This window comes from Uranotaenia lowii, chromosome 3, assembly GCF_029784155.1.
Source record: "Uranotaenia lowii strain MFRU-FL chromosome 3, ASM2978415v1, whole genome shotgun sequence".
NCBI lineage: Eukaryota > Metazoa > Arthropoda > Insecta > Diptera > Culicidae > Uranotaenia > Uranotaenia lowii.
The window spans coordinates 90,129,672-90,147,759 of NC_073693.1; the positions used below are offsets into that span (position 1 = coordinate 90,129,672).

Below are 18,088 nucleotides of genomic sequence, written 5' to 3' on the forward strand. Positions count from 1 at the left end.
GAAGCATTTATGGTCTTAAACAGTCTGCCAGGGCCTGGAATAAGAAAATAGACGGTGTCTTCAAAATGATGGGGTTCGTCCAAGCTAGTGCCGACAAATGCCTGTACATCCGCAGCCACAAAGGGAAGCAGACCTTCATCCTGATATACGTCGACGATATGGTCATCGCGTGCAGCTCGGAGGAGGAGTTCGGAGAAATATCTCGTGCGCTTCAAAAAGACTTCAAATTGTCGTGTCTGGGTGAACTCAAACATTTCCTGGGCATACGCGTAGAGAGAAAGGGCGACCATTATACACTGGACCAATCCAACTACATTGGGAAGCTCATCCAACGATTCGGGCACGAAAACGCTAAACCATCAAAAGTGCCTATGGACCCCGCATATCTCAAGCAAAAGGAGGAGACCGAATTGCCTACAAACACATCATACCGCAGTTTGGTGGGCAGTTTGCTTTACGTTGCGGTAAACACCAGGCCGGACATCTGCGTGGCTACATCATTGCTGGGAAGAAAAGTTTCAAATCCGTCGAACAGTGATTGGACAGAAGCAAAGCGAGTCATCAGGTACCTCAAGGCTACGAAAGATTACCGTTTGCATCTAGGATCCGGCATCGGCGAACTTGAATGCTACGTGGACGCCAGCTGGGCCAGCGACGAGGCGGACATGAAATCACATTCTGGCTTTCTACTGAAGTTCGGTGGAGGGCTCGTCGAATGGGGCACACGAAAACAAACATGCGTTGCTGTGTCCTCGACCGAGGCTGAATACGTGGCTCTGGCGGAAGGTTGCCAGGAGTTGCTGTGGTACCGCAAGCTGCTCCAGGATCTACATCAAGAACAACGAGCTCCTGTCATCGTATGGGAGGACAACCAATCGTGTATGAAGATCGTGGAGTCTGAACGTCTGGAACGCCGTTCTAAGCACATTAACACCAAGTATGCGTTCACCAAGGATCTACATTCAAAACGAATTATCGAGCTCCGCTACATGCCCACTGAAAGCATGGAGGCGGACATAATGACAAAGCCCCTGGATCGCGTAAAGCTGGAGCGGCACAGAGCAGCCATCGGCGTCATAGATTCAATTAAGGCATCGAACTAACATCGTTGAGGAGGAGTGTCGGGCTACCCCATTATGGAGCACCGACGTCAGTTCTACCCGGAACATTTCATTCAGTGTTTTTCATTACTCCATCACACACAAATCCACACAAAATAAACACACACTTTGCTTACGAAATAAAAACTCATTCCATAGTTGTCAGTCACACCGTTAACCACGTTGTACTTTCCTCGACCGCTGCCTTTATTACCTGCGATACATTTGAACCGAAATGGAGGTTTAAAAATTCGTTTGCTAATGGGGGGCTATCTTGTACGGCATTGTTCCTCTGAGATTTTCGTCTACCTGTTAAGCCACGAATTTTGTGCCACAATTGAGATGAGTTAGTTTGAGGGTTGATCTCTTCAACAAAATTCTTAAAGTTTTTCCTCATGTTTTCCTTTTTCAAGCGTTGGAAGAAAGCCGATTTTTTCTTTAGAGTTAGTAAATTTGTTAAGTTCGAAATTTTGTTGAATTCAGAAAGAGCTTTTTGTTTCTGCACCCAAGCTTCTTCCACCTCATCGTCCCACCAGTATTTTGGTTTAAATTTGTCTCTGATTCTATTGCTTTTTATTATTTTATTTGACTGGTTTGTAAGTTCAGTCGTGTTAGATATTTCGTCTAGTGTCAAGTTGCTTATGTCTTTGAGGATTTGAGCTCGTTTATAGACAAATTTTTGTTTTTGTGGGTTTGTAGATCTTAACTCGATATGCAGTGTTCGGCATCGCTAACTGAAAAATTAGCGCCGCTAATTAAATCGCTAACTCATACAAAGTTAGCGATCGCTAATTAAATACGCTAAATGTGCCAAAAAAGTTATCGCTTTAAGCTTAAAGCGCTAATCGCTAATCGCTAACTGTTTACCAACATTAAGGCCGGAACAAATATCAAATTTTTCTATAGTCACGCACTTCCCCCTTACGACTTTTCCAACTTCCCAAGGGGGAATCAATAAAGTTTCAAGTATTTAATATAAAATTAGATAAATTGATCGTATCTTCATAAAATTATATGAGCAAAACCAAAACTGTCAAAGATTTAAGGAGTTTTAACGAGTCTCTGTATTCTATAAATTAAAAAAACAATTAAAGAAAGAGCAAAAGAACAGAATGTTGAAAATGCGAGCTATATCTCTCTTTTTTTAAATTTAAATTTTGATTAAAAATTTACTCGATTTGTCAAATAATCTTTTGTGCATTTCATTTTTTTTTGTTTTGGCATTATTTAACATAATCCTCATTTCAAATCTTTAAGCTGTTTTCCCTGTAGTTACGTTACTGCACTGCAACTAATTACCATTAATTTTTCATATTATTTTATTTATTCGTCTTATACTCTACATTCCCCTTTTTCAAATTTTCAGAAGCATTGTCAAACGTGAACATTTATACAATCTCTGTTTGAGATTAAAACGAAGGCTACAATAGTGATTTTATCTTATTTTTATATGAACTGATCTGTAAAATCTCATAAAAACTTTTTTTTTTTTTGTTTCGATTATAGTCGTTTTACCATCTTCATGGCATTCGCGACTTTATCAACGTTGCAGTTGGCGGATCGTTATTGAAAAACTATCCGGTACAACTGTGTTCGATGTTCACTCTTGGGCTCGAACTCGCGGACATCGGCTCAGGAGACAACAGACTTGCCAACTGAGCTATATCACAAGCCCATCTCATAAAAACTGTAATGTGAAAAGTAAATAGCTCAACCACTTGAAAACAAATGCTGATGAAGAGATGTTGAAAATAGTTTTAAATTGTTTAGCACCTTTTATTGTAATCTTCTTCTGTAAAAGTTGCTAAAAAAAAAAGCACTTGACTTGATTAATGAAAAAAAATTTATTCTATCACTAAAAATTCGAGAGATTGAAACAAATATATGGGAGTTAACGATCTTCAATTAGCGGAACCAAAAAATAGCGGAACTTTTAAATTCGCTAGATCAATCCAAACTTAGCGGCAAAATTAAAGCGCTAACAAAAAGTTAGCGGACTAACTAGCGAATAGCGGATTAGCGCTTTTGTGCCGAACACTGTCGATATGGATTAAAAAATGGTGACTTCCGACTGATTCGTCTAAGACTTTCCAAGATGCATCAAAGTATAGATTGTTTGATACCGCTGTTATGTCTATTGCTGTCGGGCTTTTGTTTAATTCAGGGGGTTTGTATGTTGGACTACCGTCGTTCAAAATGATCAAATTCGAGTTATTCAAGATTTGAAATATAGTGGAACCTTTTTTATTTGTGCTTGTGTTACCCCATACTGTATGATGACTGTTTACGTCTCCTCCTAATATGATTTTTGGAAAACTGTTGAAGTGTACAGTAATACATTCAAGTTCCTTGCGTATGTCTTCGCAGCTAGTGGAAGGGCTTATATATAAAGCGATCAAAATTGTGTTGTTTATTAATATTTTTACTGCTACGCACTGTATAGTATTTATTGAAGGTGAGTAAGGAATTCTTTGGAACCCATAATCATTTCTTAAGTAAATGGCTGAGCCGCCATATCCATCGTCACGTGACTGTAAAATTCTGTGGTAGCCACTGATATGATATGAGTTGGTTTTTTCGAGCTCTTCCTTAGTCCACGTCTCTGTCAAGATCGCAGCTGAGTAGGACCCTGACATTAAAGTTCTTTGCAGTTCTGCTTTATGCTTTGATATACTTTGTACATTACATTGTAGTATTGTTAGTGCTGACATTTTTGTTTCTTCAAGGAGTGGGTTTAGGAAGATTTTTTTTTTTTGTTTTTTATTGTTTTTTATGAATTGTGTCAAATTTAATGAATTCTTTGCTTTTCTCAATAAAGTTCTCGCGAATTTTTCCTTTGAGGCTGCAATCTTCTAATATTGCAGTATAGTATCTCATAATTGCCTCTTGAATGGCATGATTAATTGTTGCTTCATTTACGATCTGTTTTTGTTTTTCTAGATTCTCTACTTTCTGTTTCCAAATATCGATTTCGCTTACCTTGTGGATGTTGTTCAAACCTGTTCCTAGATTTTCCGGTGCGGCGTTGTTTTTTGGCCTCTTCGCGCTAGTCTCCTTGGATTCTACGCTGATTTGTGGACTGACTGGTCTGCGACGGAGAGTTTGGTTGGGTTTCATGTTCGTGTTGTTCTTCAGGACGCTGGCGAAACTTCCGGCTGGGGTTGGTTCATCAGCGAAAGTGGATAGGGCATCAAAACGGTTAGTGGTGCCGACTGTATATTTCTCCCTAGCTTCAAAAAATGTGAGGCTGTTTTTGGCCATGTTTGCCTTTATAGCATTTTGTCTCTGGCGTTCTGGACAGTCATTGTCATCGGTGCTATGGTTTGTCTTACAATATAAACATTTTAGGTTTAGGCTGCATAGGTCAAACTCTTCATTGCTGTCATGTTGAGCACCGCATCGAACGCATCGACGGGAGCTGCGGCAATTTGCTGTTCTATGGTTGTATCTCAAGCAGTTGAGACACAACTCTGCTTTGCGGATGAATGGCTTCACGTTCATGGAACACGACCAAAGTTTAACCGATGTGGGGAGTCGATTTGAGCGGAAAGTTATACTTACCGTTGTCGTTGGAGTTGGTTTATTGTTAACGTATCGTTTGAGGCGATAGACGTCCATGATGGGTACGAAGCTTTTGAGTTCCTGTAGAAGTTCTGGATTAGTGACATCTGTTGGGATTCCAGTTATAATTCCTGTCACTGATACTAGGTGTTGCGGAACGTAGCATTTGAATCCGTATGAAGGGGGAAGATCACTGAGAATTACTCTGTTGGCTGCTATGTGATTGTTGAAGTATACGAGAACTTTCGTCCTTCCGGCATTTTTTATATCCGTTATGCAGTTTTCAGTAGCGAAAATCCGTCTCAACATACGACCTACTCCGATTCTGTTGATCGTCTTTTCTTCTTTTTGTTTTTCGCTATTCAGTTCGACATATACCCTAAAGGGAGCGCTATCCTCGGCTCGATAATCGAAGTTCTGGGGAGGCTTTTTGGTCCGAGAGTCCTGTTGCTGGGTGGTTTTTGGGATGGCACCTGTACTAGAGCTATCGGCTCCGGCAGTGATATCGGGGGGCTCGGTATTCATTTTTTCATCGGTCATTCCACTCGCCATGATGGCGGCGGAGTTACGAGTATTATGGAAAAATTGCTTTTCCACTGAAGAAGCAGGTCCAATTTCAAAATATAACAGATTCACTTATTCTTTTCTTCTGTATTTCTAAATTTTTAACTTTTATTTGAATAATTGTATTGCACTTTCCGATTAAAACGAAAGACGCTAATTTTTATGATGTGCACTGTAATCAAAATGGCGCGGGAATGCACCATTTCCGTTGCATCGCAAAACAGGACTTCGAGTTTGGCAGCATATAAACAATACACATCAACGAGAAAGTGTGCAAAATTTGGTAGATTTTTTCCCCAATGGTAAAAAAGTTATGGCCTGTTTAATGTGTCGCAATAATTTCGTGTTCGCTCTTTATACTCGTAGAGTTTTCAATTTTTGTTACACTTCGTGGTATTAGTATTCATTTTACGCCCGAAGACTTACAAAATTTCCTCAACCTAAATTTAGGGTTGAGGGATTCGATCCTTGGACCTCTGGCTTATAAACCAAAGACATTCGCCATTAGGCTAAAGGTTGATGCGGTCAAAATTTGGTCAAGGGAAAACGCGTTTAAATCGGTTAAATCGTTTATTTAAAAAGTCAAATTAAATTTCTTTTTCAAGTTTAATTAGTATAAAATTCAGGAAAAATATTCAGTTAGGCTTCCACTTTTCCAAATCCGAATGGCCGGGCCTTACGCTTAACCCATGCCATCAGATTTTGTATAGCCACCTTGTCCACCTTCTTCGCCGCAGAAAGCCAGTTTGCCTTGAACTGCTGCTCGTCCTTAGCATTTTTTTTTGGTCTTCTTTAGGTCCCGCTTGACAATAGCCCAGTATTTCTCAATTGGGCGGAGCTCTGGCGTGTTGGGAGGGTTCTTGTCCTTGGGAACCACCTGCACGTTGTTGGCGGCGTACCACTCCATGGCCTTTTTACCATAATGGCAAGATGCCAAATCCGGCCAAAACAGTACGGAACAACCGTGTTTCTTCAGGAAAGACACGTTTATTCAAACACTCTTTCACGTAAATTTCTTGGTTGACAGTCCCGGAAGCTATGAAAATGCGGCTTTTCAAGCCACAGGTACAGATGGCTTGCCAAACCAGATATTTCTTCGCGAACTATGACAGTTTCATGTGCTTGAAAATATCTGCTACCTTTCCCCTTCCTTTTGCCGTATAAAACTCCTGTCCCGGAAGCTGCTTGTAGTCGGCTTTGACGTAGGTTTCGTCGTCCATTACCACGCAGTCAAACTTCGTCAGCATCGTCGTGTACAGCCTCCGGGATCGCGCTTTGGCCGTCGTATTTTGTTTATCATCGCGATTTGGAGTCACTACCTTCTTGTAAGTCGATAGTCCGGCTCGTTTTTTGGCTCGGTGCACGGTTGTAGACGATACACCCAGCTTATTTGCGGCATTTCGGAGAGAGAGAGAGGTTAGGGTTTCGCTTGAAACTACCGGCAACCCTCTTTGTCGTCTCAGCGGCTTCCGGTTTTCGATTTCCCCCCGATCCAGACTTCCTGGCTGTCAACAAACGTTCCCCAAACACTTGAATTACATTTGTAACGGTTGATTTGGCAACTTTTAGCGATTTTGTCAGCTTTGCGTGCGAGTAGCTCGGATTTTCGCGATGCGCGAGCAAAATTTTGATACGCTGCTCACCTTTCTTGGACGACATTTTGACAACTGAAAAGTGAATTCCAAAATCAAATAGGAGCAACATTCTACACACACACCTTCAAAATGAGGGGTGTTCAGGTTTTTTAAATGCCAAATTGAAAAAAATACGTCAAGTTGATATTGACCACATTTTGACGGTATCACCCTTTAAACGACCACCCCGTTCTATCTATACTCCGATATAAAACATTTCATTTGAACAGAGCAACATCTCCCTATGTAATTGATCTGCTTGAAACCTTGAGCCAGCAGCACTGATTGCTTCTTCATATGACCGTAAGTAGCGGCAAACCCAAAGCAATCAACCATGTGCGCGCTCGGCTATAATCTCGAGTCGATTGGTGGTGGTGATAGAGAAAAAACAGAGAGATCAATAGTGGGCAAAGAACACGCGAGATATACATGGAGTGTATCGATCGATAGAAGATCCAGCAGTCGACCGACGAAGCTCGACATGTACGCATCATGCTGGAGCCTATTCCGGCACCTTCACCGTCGTGTAATTCGCTAACGTGCCGTTGATATTTACGACTTATGTCCTATCTTTCTTTGATATCCCATGTTTCTCTAATACTTTCCATCACCTTAGAAAATGTGATCATTTTCAGGTACGAAGATGTACCAAGACGAATTCAAAATGTTAGATTTGATTATTTTGGTAATTTCCTTTCGATTTTGAGACAACATGGAGGAATTTGAAAACCTTCAAAAATGCCTAAGTCACTGCTAGTGGCTCCAGAGAGCAGTTTGCCCCTAGAAACTTCAAACTGGAGTAACTTTGCTCTTTTACTGTGAATTATCATGACGAACCCTTGACAAAATGAGTGTTTCCGTTTAAAAAATTTCATGAACTTACCCTCGAATCCTCCTTCCGTCGAATTTCGCGCACCAGCGAGAAAAACGCTTCGTCAATGTAATGCCGCAGGGCAGCCGACGTTTCGTAGAACGGACATCCGAACTGTTTTGCCAGATTCCGTCCCTCTTCGGTGGAAACCTAAAATAAGAATTGCAAATTTAGGAACAGTCATTCCACCAATTTTCTCCCAAGGTTTTGAGCAACCCACCTTTCGTTGTGACTGTAGATCCAGCTTGTTGGCGATCAACACCAGCGGGATGTCCTCCGTGAGCCGTACCCGGGCGATCAGCTTCCGGTACTCGGAAGCCTCCTGAAAGCTGTGCCGATCCGTAACCGAGTAACAGATGATGAAACCTTCCCCACAGCGCATGTACTGGTCCCTCATGGCGGTGAACTCGACCTGGCCGGCCGTGTCCAAAATGTCCAGCAGGGCCGCTTCGCCATCGATGACCGCCTGCTGCTGGTACGAGTCCTCGATAGTGGGATCATGATAATCCAGAAAACTGTGACTCACAAACTGTAGCGTGACGGCTGAGGGAAGACAACAGATTAAATGCTGTTAATTTATGTACTTTCAATTGAAAAGATGATAAAAATATAATCAAAATTCCGTACCATTAGACCATGCATTTGGCATCGATAACGTCAAAATGCTATTATTTCATGCAATAATGCAGGTTTTAATACAGACGAATTTAGTTCCAATCTAGATATTTTATCGTCAGATTTTATTTATTCAAATATCCAGAACATGTTTGTTTTAAAAGAATATTATTTCCTCGATAAAATTTCAAAACGTGTCTGTCAGTCAGCTCTGTATTTTGATGGAGATATGAAGATGTCTTTAATTAATGCCAAGCATCAACCACGTAAATTAACAAAAAACCTCTACGGGGAATTAGTACATCTTAACCTAAAGATGGAGTTTGAATGTCGAGCTGACTCATCTCGAAAAACGCAGAAACATCAACAGCATTGTCAGGCAAATTCTCGAATTTCCGAAACGATTGAGGTCAGGTAAACAAACAAATTATCGAAATAATATCATTCCACTTTCTCACGTATCCCCGGCATCGACATGCGGACTGAACTGTGGCTGGACAGTCCTCCTCGATTGGTTATTGATGGTTGATGTGGCCTATCCGTCTCGTTCAGATCTGCTTGTTTGCAGGCTTACCTACCACCCACTAATGGAAAAGTTGGAAGTTGGCAGCAGAGCAAATAGCCGAGTCGAGTCGTGCTAAATTTAGTATCGATTATGAATATCTTTCTTCGGTTCCAATCAGCAGCATCATTATCGGGCTGCGTGCTTTTGTGTATCTATCGATAGATAGATATATGTAAATCCCATTCATTTTGAATGAGCACAAATTTATTGCCGCCTTTTTCCTCGGTCATGTCATGCCACAGTTGGTTTCGATCAAACTGTATTTAAGAATGGCATGCGTTATCATAAACCATGGCTGTTTCCTATTATTAGTGGTTTTCATCAGAAGCTGCCAATCTTCAGCATTCCGGTTTCTCCCAGTTCGGTGCGTGATCATCATCATCAGTTTTATTTTAGATCTGCCAATATAATTTTCAATGTGACTTTTCCCATCCGGTTCCTCGAAAAATTGATAGGTATATTAAATGTTCAGGATTCAATTGTCACTTTTTTTTTTTTTATCAAGTGATTTAAATACTGTGTAAGTCACTGATTTGATTTGAGGTCATTGTTGAATTTCTCAAACCATGTACGGAAAAAAACAGACCACAGTTGTTCTAATTATTTCAGCTATGGTCATACCAATCATCAAAGCGTAGCTGATTTTTCTGCATCCAACTATAAATATCATAGACTCAACTACAAACTGTTGACTGACTTTACGCAATCAACTATGAATATAATAGAACCAACTGTAATGGTCTAATTGAATCAATTGTTAATATGATAGATTCAACTTCAACAGTAGGCCGACAGTTCTTGGAATCGAGAAAGGTACACCTACTCTGACTGACCGCGAAATCGACAGGATCCCACAGGAAACTAGTACAGGTAAGTCAGTAAGGTTGGTATAGCGAATGATAAATTGATGTCATGATATTGAATGAATTTTCCCCCCACAAGGTCATCTTCGCCGGGTGCAGCAACACGGACATCTAAGGACGTCTTCCGGAACCGATTGGTTAAGACGCACAATTTTCTGGGCAACCTTGTATCAAGATGCAAAAAGAACAACAGCGGAGAAACCAGGACGTGTGTATCGGATTTCCGATGAGCTTTTTTAGCATCGTGGCGTGCAAAATGCTGAAATAACGAATTAAAAAAAAATAAAACGTAGCCATAAAATTATTCTGGAAAAAAAATCTTAAGATATGGATATAAAAAGAATTTAAATTTACAATATTTATAGTTGACCCCATGAATCAATCATAGAAATTAAACTGAATCTATCATATTTATAATTAAATTATTCATATTATTATAGTTGAAACTGTCGTATTTATAATTGAATCAATCATATTGTTATAGTTGAATCCATCATATTTATAATTTAATCAATCATATTATTATAGTTGAATGTACTATAATTATTGTTGAATGTATGACATCGATCGAACAGTATAGTTGAATCTATTATATTTAAATTTGAATGCACAAAATTAATCATACAACCAAAGTTGAATGTAATATATAAATAGTATTGAATGTAGAGGAGAGTGAGGTAACGTGGGCCACTCTCAATATCTCAGTTGTGTGTTAAATATCAATCCAACTGTCATCGTCGTTGCTTTGCGTAAGAAGGTTTTACTATATGTTGTTGACTTATGTACGTATCATATGCTTCTCTTTTTTAACTAGCCTAGAAAAATGTAGAGTAGGGGGGGGGGGGGGTGGGGGGGTTTGGGGTTAAACATACGACCTTAGTGCTATCCTATTTTTAGAAAATTTTGCAGAATGATTCTGAATGAAAAACCAAAGTTTTTGCGATTTCTATGTTAAAACGGCGAACTACTTTCTTTGATATTTTTCACTTGCACCCTTCTGATCCCAAGAATGACACTTGCACCCCTCTTACTCCAAATAATATGATAGCATCCTTTTGGAACCTATATGTAACGAGTATTTTCAGTATGATACTAGATGTTTTGTTTTTGTTCACACATTTAATTTTCTGCGTTTTCGGGCTTTAAATTTCTATGCAACTGAATGAACGAGGTTTGCGTGTTCCACTATCCTAATTCCCAGAATTTGTTGAAAACTTTCAATCTCTCTTTTTCCTTAATGGATACACAAGAATACCTGCATATGTGTTCATTGATTGGAATCAACTGTTTAGCTGGTCACTTTTTCCGGTAGAACCAACGTACGCTTCCCCTTGGTTTCGTAGCTTTTTTCGCAAGATGAGTTTCCAGACTGCCTGATTTCGTTGGCGTTTATTGGGGTCTTGATAAATGGCCAGTTGACTCTCCAGAAGTGGACTCATTCTCGTTAGCAACTTCAGCAGCAGCAACTTCTGATTCTCCAGAAGAACCGTGGATGTTTAATTTTTCTTTTTTTGGTCCAATTCTACCAAGCCCCTTTCGTAAAATGTTATGTAAATATTGTTTAAAAGACTTAATGTTATTTTTTGTAAACTACCTGTCGACAACGACTCATCTGAACTTTCCGAAGTTTCATTTTGTTTTGATGATTGAATAGGTTGGTCAATAGTTTGTTCCTTATGTCGTTTGAAGGACTTTCAGTACACAATATGAATAATAACAATAATTCCCATCATCAAAAATTTATTCGAATATCTTAACATTTATAAGAAAAAATCGAAAAAATCTTGAATTCCATTTGTAAATATCAGTGCAGATATAAACAAAACCAATACCATGACATGAAATTGACAGACATTTTTGACATGTCGCTTAGAATTCCCATATAGGTTCTTTAAAACACCTTCAAGTATCTTAATGGTACGTTTTAGAATGTTACGCGAACGTTATCGACCTTCTTGAAAGTAGTTCCATTAAATGCGCTTCGAAGTTCCGTTATCGATAGTTTATCCTTTCAAAGGGCTATAGAAGTTCCTGAGTAACTTTTACGCGACAAGAGTCACCTGAAGTTCCCGTAAAACATTTTTTTCAGCCAAATGTGAACTTCGGAGTTCGGAGTTAAGTAAAAACGCGACTTTTGGTTGCTTGGGATGTGACATCATGATCAGAGCCTGTCGAAAATCTGAATCCTTTGAGCTTTCATCCGAGAGATTTTTCTTAGATATATTTGCCAAAAAATTATTGTTAAGTGCGTTTCGTGTCTGCCTTTTATACTTATTAGTATAAGCTAAATTTGCTATAAAAAAAAAACAAACATTTTAGAATTTTTCGTATAAATAGCAATGAGATTTTTCATGCCGACGAAGTTTCACTTGAATCTATTTCCATCGCTTCTCTATCTGGGGACTTTGGATTATCCTGGTCAGAACAAGTGGAAAATCCTTATAAGTCGGAGCTAGATGATGATTCCATGTTTGTTTTTCCACTACTTGTATGCAACTGAAAAAAATGTATACGTTCTAATGAATTCAGCCTAAAAGTTTGATCCTTTGTGCACTTGCACCCTTCTGACACCAAACGAAACAGGATTTTCATTAACACGTTTTCTTATAAATAGCTTAAAAATATCGAAATAATTTTTCTTTTGACCTGTGTCTTCTACAGAATGTTAATCTCTACTTTAAATATCCAAAAAAACAGATTATCTCAGTTTTGATAAAAAATCACTTGCACCCCTCTGATCCTAAGTGCCTCATTTTATATCAATCTTTACCTACAGCAGCAGCTTCTGTGTTCGCTTTTGATACAAATTCTATACATAGGCGAACAACCTGCGTGAATTCGGACTTCTCCACTAATTGTTCAGATTCAACTGGTTTACAAAACCTAGTTCTCATCCTATTTGCGAAATTTTTCACGCGAGTAGGTTTTTGTAGATACAAAAATATGCGCTGATGTTTCCAATGCATTTTTTTTGTTTATAAACATTCAGAATTTAAAATACGTTTTTCCTATCTGCAAAGTTTTCTTATGCCAAATGAACAGTTATGAAAAATATTTTGTCCATTTTTCCAATGCGATAAAGATGCACATAAATCCTATATAAGGAATTTTGCCGAAACGTTAGCGAGCCAGGAGATTCCCCGACAGAAAACGCTTATCGTGCTTCGATTAATGGTGCTTATACTGCTCCAGGGGGGTTCTTATTATGCCCCTACATTGACGTTAGGGTTACGTTATTTTTTACGCGGATTTTCGAATAAGCGTGGATTTTTTACGCGGATTTAGGTACAATTTTCCCGTATGTTTGGATTACGTGCCGCTATTAAGCCTACCCCCCATTATGAAGCCGCCGAAGCACAGACGATGACGCGTAATCTACGACAGCGATTAATGAATTCTCACTGGATGAGCTTAACGATATTTTTTGTAACTTTCAATAAGTGTTGAAAGTTCCAATTTGATTGTGTAAAAATTATAATATTTATGGACTAAATTAACTGAGCGTTTTTTTTTTTGTTATCGTTTAATCAAAATAATGATTTGTTGCTGAACTGATAAAAAAGATTTAAAAGCTGAATTTACTTCAATCCGCATAATGCATATTGTTTCATCGATCTCAATTCCATACTGTCAAATAAGCCTCACTATATTCTACTATTCTATTCATCAAATTGATTTTGTTTTTTTATCTTAAAAATATACGATCATTGTACGCAAAGTTTTAAATAATCATGGTTCTTACGCGTTTTTCTAGTAACGTGTTTTATTGCGCGGATTTTTTTATTAATGTGGATTTTTTTACGGGGATTTTCGAATAACGGCGTACCTCAGTGTATTTAAAAAAAAAAAAAGCCAAATGATACGTTAGAAATGTAGAAAAACATTCCATTTATCAAAAGTGGCCAATGATACCCCACTCTCCCCTACGAAATCATTCAGATTGTCTATTATATGTATTGTTAAAATTTTGATCATTATAGTTGGTCGAGAATCAATCAGAGATATAATTGAATGTAAGTGGATTATTGTTGGAAATACCATACTTTTTTCTCCGTGTGGGGTCTTAAAATGTTCGTTTTGGTTCAAAACTCATCCATGATTTTTTGCACAATTTTAAAGTAACGTTTACATGAGTAAATTTAAAGTTTTTTGTTTGTATGGTAAAATTAAATAAGTCTGCTTCATTTAATATTGGAACAAATTCTTTTGCTCATTGTGGAGCTCCCAGTGGACGGATTTGGAAACTTTTTTCACCCACGTGTCGGGAAATTTATTACCTTTCACCATGTATTTATGTCATAACACCAAACGATAGCATTTTGTAAACAACCGCCATGGAAGCCGAACGGAGAGATCAAATTGTGCACAGTTTTCTTACGAGTACGAGTACGAGAATTTCTTCGAAACAGCAATGAATAATTTTTTTAATTTTTTTTTATGAAAGAGTAAAGAAAATGCTACATTTGTATGAAAAACAAATTATGAATTCGTTAATAAATGACTGAACTACACGCAATTGTTTGTGTCCCAATATTAAATGAAGCAGACTTTACATCCGTCGAACTTGGTCAGCACTTGGTCGTACAGCTTTCGAGCACGGATTCTGGCCACATTGTTCTGCTTCAGCGTCCGATTTGGCTGTTTGCTGGCTCGGAATGACCTTATTCCTTCCCGGAGACGAATTCGTCGCACCGTACTGTGAGCGGCCTGGAACTTATTGGCCAAATCGCGGTCTGAAAGATTGGGATTCCTCTTGACGGCCTTGATGACTTTCCCACGCAGTTTCCGGTCGACAGTTCCACTCCGACGCTTCGAATGCGGCTTCCAAGCCGTCGTCAATGTTTCCTTGTACTGCTTGATAACACGCCATACGGTATTTCTGGGCATTTTAAGCTGTTTAGCTAGCTTCGATGCCGACAACAATAGATTTTCAAGAAAACTGTGCACAATTTGATCTCTCCGTTCGGCTTCCATGGCGGTTGTTTACAAAATGCTATCGTTTGGTGTTATGACATAAATACATGGTGAAAGGTAATGAATTTCCCGACACGTGGGTGAAAAAAGTTTCCAAATCCGTCACTAGGAACGCCACAATGAGCAAAAGAATTTGTTCCAATATTAAATGAAGCAGACTTTATCTAAATGAAAATTTTGATAAAAAAAAATTCTTTTAATAATTATATATTTTGACCAATTATTTTTCCAAAGTTTTCTGTGCCGTGGTATTCTAGTTAATGATAAAAAAATATCATCTGAGTAAAGAGTTGGATTCTGTTCTGAAAAATCAACATAATTTTCGTATCTTCTGTGGAACCGAGCCAGGAGATGGTTTTTCTCATGGAAAATGTTCCGCTGAATAAACTTTGTTCAAGACCGTAACATCCTATCTTATTAGACAAATAAAAAATTCTTTGAAATATTACCATCCAAAATTTTCATGGATATCTCTCTCTTCAACTTTCCAAAGAAAATATTTGATTCAAATTCATTTCCTTTAATCACTTATTGAATTTTTGGTAATCGTCCCATCCATGCCAGCTTTTGCTAAGTGATAATTCGTGATAATATTGTATCACAAAACTTTTCCGAAACAGAAACAGCCACCAATAACAAACAAACTTTGTCATTTAAACGGTTTCGTACAGAGTGATTCGGAAACGTAAGCAATACCTAAATGCTTTCCCATAAATCGATTTCAACACAGCAGCGGGGACCGATAACAAACATCGATGCGAAGCGTGGGCGTGGGTGTGCTTCGTCCCTTTTATCAGGCACCGTATCGTTTGGGGTCTTCAACATCCGACTGTTGGTTATCATGGGATTATTCGTTTTCCCGACCTTCCACCACCCACCCAAACAAAGTGTTTCGATCACTCCGAACTTGCACTTTTCTCTCCGAAACGTCCCGTCGTTGAAAGCAATATCTCTATTATAAGGTAGGATTATAAAAGTGCGTCACGCTTCCTATGGCTCTCTTGATTTTTTCCCCCCGAAACAGCGACAACCTTGAGACAATATTGACTGACAATGTCAGCCGCATGTCACAGTTTTGTTAAAAATATTGATTCCATGGGTTCGTTTTCTGTAACATCAAAATATATAATGAAATATCGGTTTTATAAAACGTATTCGTACTTTTCCAATGGTTTCATATAAACATATTTTTGCTAAAAATTTCATTATATTTACCTTAAGCTTGCCAGATTGCCCGGATATTAAATGCAAAATTTCGAGAAAGTCCGATCCGGCCCGGTGTCCCGGATATCGTGAAAAAAGTCCAGATAATGCCCGGATTTTTTAACAATTTTCACAAAAAAACCAAAAAAAATCAAAGTTTTTGAGTACGTTTCATCAAAATCGATTATCGGTATGGAAATTTTCAACGGTTGTTTCAAATAATTTCGCTGATTTACTTTTACAAGCCTTTAAATATTTTAGTGTTCCAAAAAGTTGTTGGAAGTCTGCAATTACGTTAATAAAATATTAATTTCGATTTTTTTTTTGCATTTTTTTTTTTGCTTTTATATATAATAACACCTAAATTTTGCCCGGTTTTTGCCAGGTTTTTGGATTTGAAAAAATTGAAATCCATGCCCGGATTTTGCCAGGTTTTTTTGAAAAAATGCCCGGAATTGCTAGGCCCGGATGGTAGTGAAAAAAGTTCTGGCAACCTTAATTTACCTAGTCTCATGGTTCGTTTTCAACTGAGACCTTTTAAGAATTTTCAACTAGAACAGATATGTTTATTGCCGCAATATCACTTTCTCTTATTCTACAAAGGCTCTTATTGGGTCAGTGTACACCCGTTAGATCAAATTGACCATTAAGATTACAAATAACATACGAACATAAAATACATATCTATAGAACACGAATTTTCCCTAATCAATTAGTGTAACTAGTTTCTATAATTGAATTATTGAGATTTTGTTCTAACTTGTTTTGATGTTAGTAAACGTGAACAGTACTGATTCATATCGTGCGTCGTTTACAAGCTCAGCTGGAATGTTCATTTTTTTTTCAACCATACAGTAGGTCTATCATGCAGCAGTGATTTTTTTTCGATTATACCTAGTTGTTTTACAATCTTTATGGCATTCGCGTTTCGATTTCACTACGAAAACTTAAAGCTAATGAAAATTCGTTCGACTAATACGTGTGTTTTGATGATTCTTGATAGAATTTACAAACAACTAAAAGATCATCGCCTTTGCCAAAATTCTTGATATTCGTCCAGCTCAAATACTTCATGAAAGGTACTTAGCCTTCCAAAGCTTTCCGCAAAATATCCGTTTAAATATATTTTAGAGATATTTTACCTGTAGCCAGTTCTATAGTTTGCGTGCGTTCCCCTGGCCGCAAATATTGATCGATTGAGATGACTTTTAATTCATTGCATAGATCACAAGGTGACCCGGTGTGCTTTGCTACACCTTGCGAAATTCAATGAAGTTTATTTAAATTATCTAATTTTTAAGGTTTTTTTGTAGGTGTCATTTTAAATCAATTTCAGTAAAAACCACACTCAGGCAAATTCTAATTACAAATTTCATAAGATGCTTCTTATGAACCGCTTTAGAGTGTAAAATTGTTTTTCATAAGAGTCTTATGAAATTCTTCTTACTCTCACACGAAGTTCTTATGAAAAATAGAAGAATTGGTAATACTATGTAAATAAAAAAATAAGAAGAATTGGTATTGTGAAAAAATAATTCATTCCATCAGTCATGTATTTCAACGTCTTCAGAAGCACTCACCAATTGTAAAGTTACTACTTTAACTGATGAGCGCATGATTTTATTCTTCTAAATGGTAAGTATCAGTTGAAATTTATATTTAGTTGAAAATATTTGAAAACTCAATAGGAACATGTTATGTTTTATTTACTTTTCAGCTTGAAGCTTCAGCGCGAAGTCAAAGGTCCGAGACGCAATAAAACTTTTTTTTATGGAACCGGGTGTTGAAAGGCAGCTGATTGTCACCATGATGTTTTTTCCATACGAATTAAGCAGAGAATAAAATAAAATGAAAAGATAATCTTGAATTATTTTAATTTTTGCGACATTTCTTTTCCCATAAGAATATTTTATGAAAAGCAATAACCCTCCATTGAAACCGGTGTTCATCCTTTGAGTTCATTCCATCATAAGACAATCTTATGAATTTCATTATTTTTTCTTATGGCGCCACTTCATAAGAGAATCAGAAAGGATTTTTCTGAGTGTAGGTGTTCATATAAAGAAGTAATTCGCGTCATAAGACAATCTTATGAATTTCGATGACTTTTCTTATGGTGCCAGTTCATAAGAGAATCT

At 37.9% G+C, this 18,088-nt stretch overlaps 1 protein-coding gene across 1 annotated transcript in view; it reads right to left on the reverse strand.

Moving 5' to 3' along the window:
* The window catches only part of LOC129750559 (GTP-binding protein Rit2), a 35,058-nt gene that overhangs the window by 9,362 nt on the left and 7,608 nt on the right, over positions 1–18,088 (reverse strand). Inside the window, exons 2-3 of the mRNA XM_055745529.1 lie at positions 7,951–8,273; positions 7,743–7,880 (exon numbers count right to left, since the gene is read on the reverse strand). Of these exons, the coding sequence (XP_055601504.1) occupies positions 7,743–7,880; positions 7,951–8,273 (461 nt within the window). The remainder of the gene's footprint in view (positions 1–7,742; positions 7,881–7,950; positions 8,274–18,088) is intronic.